The sequence below is a fragment of the Camelus ferus genome, chromosome 23 (genome assembly GCF_009834535.1).
Source record: "Camelus ferus isolate YT-003-E chromosome 23, BCGSAC_Cfer_1.0, whole genome shotgun sequence".
Taxonomy (NCBI): Eukaryota; Metazoa; Chordata; class Mammalia; order Artiodactyla; family Camelidae; genus Camelus; species Camelus ferus.
Window position 1 is genome coordinate 24,493,261 of NC_045718.1, and position 12,041 is coordinate 24,505,301.

Below are 12,041 nucleotides of genomic sequence, written 5' to 3' on the forward strand. Positions count from 1 at the left end.
CTCATAAGGATAACAGGTCAATCTGAGCATAATAAAGAGGGAGAAAGCACTCCACTGGAACTAAGCTAAGTATTCCTTCTTTGGCGTGTGGATGTAGAGACATCCGTATTATTTTAAAGTATGTGCACCGAGCTCTCCACTTCATTTTCAAAGTTTAATTAGGAGAATGCAAAGAAGGGACAAGTGGAAACATGTATGCACTGTTTTCACACATTTCCTGTAGCTTTCTAGAATGTTACAGTTGTCTCTGATACATTTTCAAATTTCAGAGGAAACACCCGTTTCTACCTATTTTCAAGGTCAGCAATGAGGTTATGCTTTTGAAATAAAGTCCGGAGTGAAACTCAGAACCGGAGGGAAACAAAATGGCAGTACCTCATATCAGAGCACTAACTGTTCAAAACCTTGGGTTTCAGAGTCTAATCACCAAGCCCACAGGCAGCCAGTTCTTGGTCAGAATTCTAGTCACAAGTAGCCTTTAGCCAAAATTGCAGGACGGGGCTGTGCTGAATTCATACTCCAGCCAAGTTCACAGTTTTTCTAATATTCATACAGACCTCAGTGAAAAAGAGTATAAAACTAGCAAGAGAAATATATCCAGTAATCTCTGATGGATGAGGCCAAGCTGTTGGTACTTTTCACCGATGAGTTGCAAGATTGTCATTTCATTTTCCTGGGTTTTAGTTACTTTCTCTGAAACACCTGGTGAGTTCAACTCTCCCCTTCCCATTGGAAACTCCTTAGTGGAAAAAATAAAGATGTTTTCTTTATCTTAGAATCTGAGTTCATGTTACGGAGAGCAAAGAGGATCTGCTCTGTCTTCCTCCGGAAGAAGGCCATCAAACTGTCTTTGCTCAGCTCCAGGATGCTTCTTCCGCCCAAATCAGCCCTTGTCTTCCCTGCAGGGAACCCAGGTACTCTGCCTACTGTCCTCTCCTCTCAGTACTTGCAACGACACGTGCTGACTCCAGGAAGACTCTCAGGGGAGTGGGATTTTTTCTCCTCCAGGCTTCCTGTAGAGTGTTCACCATGCTTAGTATTAGTGTTTTATAAGTGACTAATATGGTTAAATGAAGTTGTGTGACTGTCATGGTTCCATTTGTTTAGGGAAAAGAACAACAACAAAAAAAGACATAATTTATTGTTTAAAAAATTACCTGTTGCCCACAAGCCTGTGAGGATGAAAGGAATGCACTCGGCATAGTGTCTGGAATATAATAAGCACCCCAAAAGGGTGACCTATATTATTATGATTATAACTGTTATTATTATTCCCAAAATAAGCAGTAAAACCCTTTCCCTTTTAATGGTTTTGTTTTTATGATGTGAAAATAAGAAAAATGACAAACACAGGGACATAGGAGAAGTTTGAGAATCTCACAAAGTCTTCAGTAGTTCTGAGTCCGTTCTCTCTTAGGTATTTATTTGTAAAGGTGGGGCTCACCAAAGTACCCCTCGCCAGAGCCCTCCACAGCCTAAGGGCATCCTTAGGACCCACAATCAAAGCCAAACCACAGGCTCTCTCTTTGGCAAAGGAGCCATTCCTGCCCCAAGGACCTCCAGGCTTGGTGATTTCCATTCTCCTGGGACTCTATTCAGCCTATTCTATGTATTCCTAATTTTATTTAAGCATCACAGCAATCCTGTGAGTTAATCAGTATACTTGTTTTCACATGAAGAAACAGTCTCAGAGAAGTTTATATTAAAGTCACATAAAGTTGTCCAACTAGCTAAAAGACAGAGAAGTCATTCAAACCCAGATCTGCCTGGTTCTAGAGCCCCCCCAGAGCAGGCTGCCTTTGGCCATCTCATCACAGACACTAAATATATATTTCTTTGCTCTAGGAAAAACCGTAAAAATGTTGCTGTAATATTTTGATTAACATGTATCACTAAGTAAAAATAACACTAGTTGAAATTCACTGATATGTTCTAAATACAACCACCTCATGAGGCAGGTACTATCATTCTCCCCATTTTCAGATGAGGAAACTGAGAAAGAAAAACCATGTAACTTATCTAAGGTCATGTGGCTGAGCCACGAGCCATGGTCCCTGAGCCTGGAGTCTTAACTACTGCACAGTACTGTTTGTGCTGGGTATTTTCACTGTGTCCCTCCAGATCCACTCTCTACTTCTCCACAAGGCTCTGTGTTGTGGATTGCTTCACTAGGGCTCCTTGGTCTCCCGGCTTCTAGTTAGACTGGGAGAAATAAAAGGTACCAGGAAATGAAAGGCATAGAGAGGAGCTGGGTATTTATTTCCCTGGCTCCATCCTTCCAAGGCTGCTGTTTGCGTGTCAGAGGCCACAGCTTTTGATGAGCCCCCAGCTTTGATCTCCCTAGGTGTTGCTCCAAGCTCTCTCCTCCATTGTTGGTGGACACTTGGTGCTTCTCTATTCCCTGCTGGTTGCGCTTAGCCCTGCCCACACCTTGGTAATCTGTTATTTATTAAACTCTCTTTTGCCCCTGTTGAGTGAGCCATCTGTTTTCTGCCCAGATGATTACTGATACCCTGCTTCTGTAACAGATGACATCATTTTTTAATCATTCTTAGAATAAAAATTCTGGGATGACCTCCCCTATTTCCTTGCTGTTGTAAGAAAATTGGTAATAAGAGCATGTTGACTTTAGCAGCGGTTGAAACAGTCTTGCTGAGGAGGGACGGCTGTTCTAAAACTGAAATTCCTAATGTCCTGGACTTTTACCACCCTGCTGCTTATTCAAAGAAAAGTAGAAAGCATTTCAGTGCCTTTCCAGCCCCTTACTCTCTGCTTTTAGAGAGTAGTAAATGTAAATCAGATGCCCAAGTCTATTGTTAAGAGACAGAAAGGACAGAGGGGAATGGGGTTTGCAGTTTTGCTACTTGAAAAAAAATATTGGAAAACAAACAGATAATTTTTTTTTCTAAAGGCTTATTATGTGCTGGATGCTACTGAAATCTCCCTATTTGCTTAACTGTATGTGGTTGGTATCATTATATATCCTATCTTATCAGTGAAGAAACTGAAGCACAGAGAGGTAAATAACTAACTCAAGGTTATGAATCTGGTACATGGTGGAGCTGAGATTCAAGCCCAGAGGGTCCAGCATTAGATGCCCACTGTTCACTCTCATCAGCCAAGGCAACAGTTACAAGCCTGAGGAACAAAGCGTGTGCCCTGGTCTTCAGTGAGACCCATGGTCCTTCCTGACTGAAGTCCCTGGCTGACTGAGGAGCTGGAGTGGCCTTCAACAGCTGTTATCACCCTGCAGTGTAACTTCAGCTCCTCTCCTCCTCTAAGCTTCTTGAAAACCAGGACAGTGCCTTGTTAGTCCTTGCTTTCCCAGTGTTTAGCACAGGAATTTGTCTAGCATCAAGTACTCCAATCATCTGCTGGACAAATGATGGAATCTCAGAGTGTCACTTTACTGTTAAAACTGCATCCTCTGATGAAAATAAAAGAGGAAACCAGAGGCAGGGACTCACAGTGGCTAAGAGTGCAGTCTCAGGAGAAAGAACGCATATGTCTCCCGTGTTCCAACACTGAGCTAGCAGCAGCTGAGCCGTGAGCAAGGTGCTTTGCCTCCCTCTGCTTCATTTCCCTCCTCTGTGAATCGGAGGGGATGATCATGGTGCCTTCCTTATAGGCTGTGGTAAGGATGATGTCAAATAAAATGAAATGAAGTGAAATAAAATTCAACTCTCATTGAATGGCCCATAGTAAATACTCAATCATTCTGATTTGGTATTATTTTCTTAATCACAGGGCAATCACCAAAGAAAGGAAAGAGTGGTGGGAGACTTCCATGCCTAACAGAAGACGAGGGTTGAGAAGAAGAGTACATCCACATCAAACAGCAGCACAGGGAGCCACCCCAGGGGAAAGCACTGGGTATTAAAAAGGAACACTGTAATTAAAACATCCTACACCAAAGACCTGCAACTTATGTGACAGGACAGTCATTAACATAAATTCTTATGGGACTTGAAAATATCATTTATCCTCCTTCAAAAAATCTAAGTTACTTGACAATTATTACCTTGTTTAATAAAACTTCCATCTGATATAACATAGCCAGCTATCCAGAATTACTTAGAAGTGAGGAATAAAAACAATCCACAGGTCTGTGATGTCCAGGTGTAGGTTTTGGGGAGGGGCTGGGAGGGGAGATGTTTGAAGACATGAATTGGGAGAGGCGGAGAGAAAGGATAGGAAAACTCAGGACAAGTGAATTATCCATTTAATAATGGATCTTCTGTGTTAAGTTCTTTGACACAAGAATATAACATCTGTGGGCAACTCTGAGATTCCAAACCTGGACTTTTCTTAAACCAAAGGAAGCATTAATTAGATCCACTGTTAATCACCCAGTTTACAAAGAAATGAAAGAGTACGAGCTTTTAGTTTCTCTTCCATCTTCAAAGGTGAATTGTCTAAGTACATCCCTTGAGATGTGTCTTAACTTGTAGTTCCAAAATGTAATACCATACAATGATTTACAGGCCCCTCATGCTAAGCCAAATACTTTCTTCATTTTGGTTTCTCCTTTATGTTAAATAAAGATGAAAGACACCTAGATTTTCTTTAAAAAAAAAAAAAACATACAGGAAGAAAGAAAAAAACTTCAAGTTATCTTAAGAGAGAGTTGATATAAAATGGGCCTCACTGGGTTAGGAAATTTATGAACTGGATTAAGAGGGTAAAGCATAGTATTCTACAGTTTCCTTTAGAAATAGTACATGAAAAATTGCTAATTAACATGAAAGGACTCAGTACATGCATGGCTTCACTGCACCTCTTATATCTATTAAATGACCTAGTAAATGTGCAGATATCATTATAGCATCTACTTTTTCCCTATAGCTTATAATGTTTATACAATAGGAGAATTTGGAACAATGAGAAAAGAGAAATGGTTAAATTACATGCTAAAAATTTTGCAAAGCCAGTTTTAACACTGTCATTGCTCTTTGTTAATACAATCTTTTACCTTGATGGCTTTCTTTAAGGAACACAGTGGTTTTATACAATTCCAGTAACCCCTGCAGAATCTCTTCTTTCACACACATCAAAGAAGAACGATCTCTCTAGCCTCTTTCCAGACTCTCCCACTCAGATTTATTTCCCAGCAATGACGACTAGCCATCTGGTTTCTAACAAACACAGTGGCACAATTTCTCCCCTTTGAAAGCAAAACAACAACATGATGAGGATGGTAACAATACCAGTTCACATTTATTGGGCACTTACCCTGTACTAGACCTTGTGTGAGTCACTTTACATGCATTATCTTATTTAATAACAATTTCCTGAAATGTGTAATTCTATTATCGCCATTTTACAAACAAGGAAAGTGGGACTTACAGAGACCATGTCACAAAGAAATACAGAATTCTTATCTTTTAGAGTGCATTTATCTTTAGGTAACTTAATACTCAATTCTAAATAGCTGAAGCAAAAAGATCTCTCCCCTATCTCTGGGGCTTGGAGGTAGGATGGGTCTGAGTGTTGACTTAATACAAAGGCTCTGGATTTTCTTAGCTCTCTGCCCCCCCTTTTACTTGTTTCATCCTCAGACTGTATGAAGATGTCTACACCAGATCTGGGATTCTCATCCACGCAGAACAATATCCAGAAAAAGAGAACTTTTCCAAGACACCCTTCGCTAAATTCCCCTTGAGTCTCAGTGGCACAGAGTAGATGAGATGACCCTTCCTGAACCAACTGGAAAGAGGACTGGAATTGCTATGGCTGACATATGAACTCAGGTCCATTCCTGTTGGCATCAAACTGCAGTTTATAAAAATGGACTATTTTCTCAATGCTTTTCTCTAGTCCTATTCTGCCTAGCTAAACTTAAAGATCAGAATATCAGTTAATGATCCGGGAGAAAAACGCTATTAACAAATACCAGTGGGTTAAATTTCTGTTATATATCTGTATCTATAAAAGTTTCAGCAATTTACACCAATTTTTTAGAAACTTGTTCCTATAAATTATTTTGGTAACCATCAGGATCATTAGGACTACAAAAACTATGCATCACAACATATGTTTAGTAAGTAAGCCTACACCTCTGTAGGGTTTATATTCTCCACTTAGGACAACAGTGTTCTTAGTTCTGTATAAGTCAATTTTCCCTGGGCATATGAGTAAAAATAGAATTACATTTATGGGAAATGATATGTTATGTTCTAATTCTGGGGCCTAACTCCTAATAAAGTCCTGTGGTTCCTCCTAAAAGTTCACCCAGTTTGTTTTGAGAATCTCTAGGTTATGCCTGACTGCTCGCAGCAGGTTCAAGCAACTGCTCTAGGTCATGGTCATGGCCCTTCTCTAGTACCTTCTGCTGGGAACCACCCTGTCCACTGTGCAGGGTATCGTCTGCTGGCACCAATACCCTATCTGTCTGCACTGGACACCACTGTCACGTCCCCCAAAGCCTCACAACCCCCTCAGCAGGTGGTATCCTCACTGATGCAAGACAGCTTTTCCTCACTTAAGCCCTACTCTGTGCTGATGACACTGACTGCACCCCAGGGTCTTACACAATTCCAGGTTAAAAACAACTCCAAACAGCAGCCTTTCCGTCATTAGGGTCAAGAACAGTGTATGGGATGGGTCAAGAACCCCAGTTCCTGAGAGATTCTTGCACTCTTCAAACTGCTCTTCCCAGGCTCCCACATTCTCCTGCAGATGTTTATGCAAATAACTGCTGCCCCCACCCCCTGCAGTGTCAGACCCTGTGGGCATCGCTACAGTGGATGCAATATGGACTCAAGCCATAACACTAAGGCTGTTTCTTGCAAGAAAAAAAAAAAAAACTCATTAGACTAAAGCAATCTTCCAGGTTTGTGTATTATGTATTAATAAAAATATTTTACTATTGATTCTAGGAATTTGCAATGTCCTATTAGGTCCACCATGATGTAACAGGAACTCTTTAGTTAAAAGCAGTCTGCTGAACCATTTCATGCAAGACAAAGGAGCCTATCATGAAATGAATAGAACTTGTATATTGATTATATTCCCTGTGCTGTACATTATATTCTTGAAACTTATTTTATACCTAGTAGTTTGCACCTTTTAAACCCCTTTACCTGTTTTGTCCCTCCCCCACGGTAACCACTAGTTTGTTCTCTGTATCTGTGAGTCTGTACCTGTTTTGTTAAATTTGCCTTATTTTTTTAGATTCCACATATAAGTAAAAACACACAGTATTTGTCTTTTCTCTGCCTGACTTACTTCACTTAGCACAATACCCTCCATGCTAATATATATATACACACACAGAATCTTGTGCCACAAAGAGAAATCCATATTTTTAGCTCACATCAGAAACTGAAATATTTACTATATATTAGATCACAAAGAAGAAAAAATACACACATACACACATCTATGTGTGTGTATATATATATATTATATATAGATGTGTATGTGTGCATGTGTGGATATATATGTATATACATACATATAATGTTAATCATGTTTGTTATCCTTCAATAAGCAGTTGAAAAATTGTTCATTAAGGAACATTTTAAACAATACTAACTACAATAATGACAAAAAAAAAAAAGGATTATATAGATAAAATGACCACATCAATCAAATGTGAATTATGCCCACATAAAACTTGACCTTTGCACTGGCATGTTCCTTGAAACTGAACTGGGGAGCCAAATAAATCAATAAACAAAACTGTATTATCCCAAGTGAGGCCAAGACTTGGTTAAAAAAAAAAAAGGAGAAAGAATCATGACAACTAGACACATCTGGAACACATTTTTAGAAATACCAAGATTTTCTTAGTACTGAAGGTTATAGATTTTACTATAAAAGCTTTTAGATAAGGATCTAGTTACTTAGTGATAGTTTTTTACTTTTATCTCTCAAGCTCAAACCTCATTAGAATTTTGCTTAATAAATCACCTTTTCATGTTCTACTTCAGTAAACACATGTGAAATGAGCCAAGTAAAAGCCAAGCTTCACTGTACCAGTTACCCAAGAGCTGTGCATCAGAAACACAAACTGACCTTATTAAACAACAGAACTACAAAAGTCTTCAAGTTCCTCTAAATGAATTTTAAATAAATTTATGCTTAAATTTTAAAAATTTACCAGAATAGCATAACACAGCCTATAAATTAACACTAGATAAAGGTATGCTTCTCCACATTGGTTTAATGCCTTTACTGACCAGTGGCCTAGGGGAAAAAATAGAACTTTTTATTTGAATTGTTTTTGAAATCAAATCTGTCACAATTAGGTTGGCCTGACTGATTTTGGTAAGGTAGCTAGTAATAAGGTAGACCCACTTTATTAAACTGACCTCATTAACTTGCTTTTTGTCCAGATGGAACACTTGACCAGAACTCGTAGAGGCAATTTCTTCATAGACTTTATATCCAATATGGTCCCTGTCATCACAATCTCCAGTGAGCACAAATACCACCTATGATTTTTTTTTAAAAAAAGAAGACAGTTTAAAGAGTTTTCAGAAATCAATATACATTTGTTGAGCACTTATATGTTAACACATTAGAAGGCAAATTGGATACATAAAAATCTAGTCATATATATATTTCTCCCTATATCCATGCAATCTGCAGATGATTGTGAAATTCCTCTTACAAAAGAGGTGAAGCTTATTCTGTCATCTGTGAATCAAAGTTTGCACTTGTGACTTGCTTTAGCCAGTAGCACAAGACAAATGAGACATTCTACCGGCTCCAACCCTACACTCAGGAGGCCTTGTGTGTTTTGACTTATCTCTAGTGTTTCTGCCTTGGTCATGAGAAAACATGCCTACGCTAACCAAAGGTCTCAGAAAGAGGCTGAGAAATCTGTGAGGCAGAGCCAAATCACCCCAGAGATGAGCCTAGATAAGCCAAACCCCAGCTATGCCCAGATACACAAATAAGCAAGCAAGGCTAGAACAACTGAATCCTGCAAACATGTGAGAGATAAATGATTGTTGTTTTAAGTCATGGAGAGTCAGAACAGCTTGTTATGTGGCAATAACTAACTGGTACAATGAGTAACTGACACAAACAAGATTCTAGGTAGGAGGTGATATTTGAAACACAAGCCTTGTTGGTAATGGCAATGTTTTTGTCACTTACAAAGGTAAGACGGTAATAAGCATCTTAATCCCTCATCATTTCTTTGTATTAAAAAAGGCATTCTTCTGCTATGTACAAGTATCACATATCCATCTAATATGTTTACATTAAATGACATACACATATGGATCAATAGTTGTAATTATTGACATTTGCCACACGCAGTACAGTCAGAGAGTGGAGGCAATCTCTCGCATGCTGCATTCCTCACAGCTGCACTCAGGTGGGAAACTGGGGGAGGGGGCAGATTCCTACTCACTTGTGACTGCTTCTGTTGGATGAGCTGCAGCACCTCGTGAGCGAGCCGATAATCCTTGGAGCGTGCATCAGTGAAAACATAGATGAAAGAACCAGGAAGAGAAATTTCCAAGGCAATTTTTATAGCTCCAATACTCATTTCTGGACAATCGCCACCACCCTGTTGAGGAGCAGTGAGAAAAAATTCAATTACTTCATTAGCAGAAAAGATGTATCTTACAGTGTAACAGGTTACTTTAGGAGCTCTAGAACCGAGCAAGTTCCCTTCACTTTTACTTTCGGCCAGTTTGCCACTAGATTAACCATTTTGGTTACAAGGAGACGGAGAAGATAGAAAGTGATGTGGAGACAGACAAACCTGTACTTAAGGGTATACTAAAAATTCACCCAAAATATGCAAAATAATAGAAATCGTTATATACTTTTTAGTTAACTACATATTGATTCACTCTCATTATCATACCTATTTCATACATCCCTTCTTTTCTTATCCCTTCTCACTCTGATTTGATGACCTTGCTTCTATTGTACTGAGAAGACAGAAGAAATCTGAAAAAACTTTCATCAACTCCCATTCCAATACCTATTAGCCTACAGCAACATGGTAGCCACGTGCTCCACCTTCACAGTGAGGGAATCATTTGCACTCACAGTGAAGGCGAACCTCTTACCTGTGCCTAATCAAGGACATGGCTCCTGAACCCATCTCTTCTCTCTACTCCATCACCAAACATTCCCTCTTTCCTGGATGATTCCCACCAACAAACAAATACACTGGTTTATCTCCTATATATACTCCAAGTTTCTGCTTAAATGTGACCCAGGAGGGAAGCGTGCTATGACCACTTTATGTAAAACACCCCTGTTACCACTCTCTTCACTCTGCTTCGTTTTTCCTACTGACACATGACTTCTGGGTTTTATTTTCTACTCAATTAGGCTCAACATATTTTCCTAAACAAAAACAGCCCTCACCCCAAGAGGAATTCTCCTCATATTTATGTCCTTCAAACACATATGAATTTATAGATAAAATTGTGAGCATACCGTATTTATGGTTTTATATATTAAATTTAGGGCTACATCTTGTTTATATTATCATGTCATCAACATTCCTCAAAATCACAGGTTTTAATAATTGCATAATATTCTGTCTACATCCCATAACTTAGTCAGGCATTTCTCTACTTTTGAACATTAATGTTCTTTTGAATCTTCTTCTATTATAAATATATAAGTACAAATCTATTACAAATATAAACATATTTGTAATATAAATTATATATATATAAAAAAGTCTTAATTATTTCCTAAGCATAGATGTCAATAACTGTAGGGCCAAGAAAATAGACTTTCAACCAATATGTTTTGAGTAATTAATAACTGCTGAACACCATGCTACAGATTAGGCACACAGAGATGAACAAGCTAAAGTATCTCATCCTAGATGATGGTCTAGAAAAGACAATCAGACAGGAAGCAGGGCCGCTTGGGATGATGCGGGGCCTTGCCGTTCCACTATCCACAGTCGAGCAGAACCCAGTAAGTAAGGGCACTTTCTCAAGAAGGAAATCATTACTTGATGAAAGGGATAAGGTTTTATCTTTAAACTCTGGAGATTCTATTTGATTCTCCTATTGGGGCTTTCCCGAGGCTCCAGACAGTCTCTGATTCTGATACAGGTGTCTTAGGCACCACAGATTTAATCAGGGTCATAAGAACCAAGCATAAGGATTGTTTCCACTTTAGCCTGGACCGCCTAAAGAATGTTTTCTTGCACTGGATCCCACTGAAAACTTACAGCCTTTAAAATATCACTTATTGAATGTATTGGAACAGAGCACCAACTATTATAAATTACTTCTAAAATTGAGATACCCATTAAACATTCTATCACTTTCTCAGTGGTAGGGGGCTGGATGCTGTAGTCACCTGATCTTCACTTTTGAGAAGATAACAGCTATCGACTCCCAGAAATCTTACTGAGTTAGTCCCTTCTACTTTTGCAGTAATTATCTCCTAACCTCTATTACTTATGTGCGTTTTCATGGCATTTAGTTTAAGAGATAATATCGTTCTCAAAAACCTGTATACTTGTATCCACAGACTGTACCTATCTCCTAAATTCCAATTTTCCATTTTGCAACTGCTTGTTAGATATCCTAGATGTTTAATAGGCATTTACAATTCAACACATCGACTATGGGAACTCATTATGGTCTCCCCCAACCACAAAGTCCCTATTTTTGTTAATGGCACTTTAGTTCAAACCTGAGTCATCTATGACTCCTCCCCTCGTCCGTCACCTAATCAGTGTTCAAACCATCTTCCTTCCACATACATCACGGATCTGTCCCCTCGCTTCCTCTTGACTTCCTACAATCCTTTCTTCTTATTAATTTTATTACAAGTATAGCCTCCTATCTATAATCTTCTGCTCTTCCTACCACCAAACTTTAGTTTTCCTGAAGAGTCGTCTATATCACATTCTTAAAAATCTTTCACTAAATACTGTGTTGAATCAAATTATCTTTCTAGCTTTCTATCTCCTTCTGCTCCTTCTTCATAAAGTGCTGAGTCTATTTTCCTGTTCTTTAAATACGCCCCTTGCTTCACATGTTCATTCCTTTAGCACTTTCAAGCAAATACTCTTTCTACTGCTCCATTCCCACCAT

General features: G+C 38.9%; 1 protein-coding gene across 1 annotated transcript in view; it reads right to left on the reverse strand.

Annotated features, from left to right (window-relative positions):
- Positions 1 to 12,041, reverse strand: part of HMCN1 (hemicentin 1) — a 399,750-nt gene that overhangs the window by 282,515 nt on the left and 105,194 nt on the right. Inside the window, 2 exon segments of the mRNA XM_006185542.3 lie at positions 8,316 to 8,438; positions 9,368 to 9,526. Of these exon segments, the coding sequence (XP_006185604.2) occupies positions 8,316 to 8,438; positions 9,368 to 9,526 (282 nt within the window).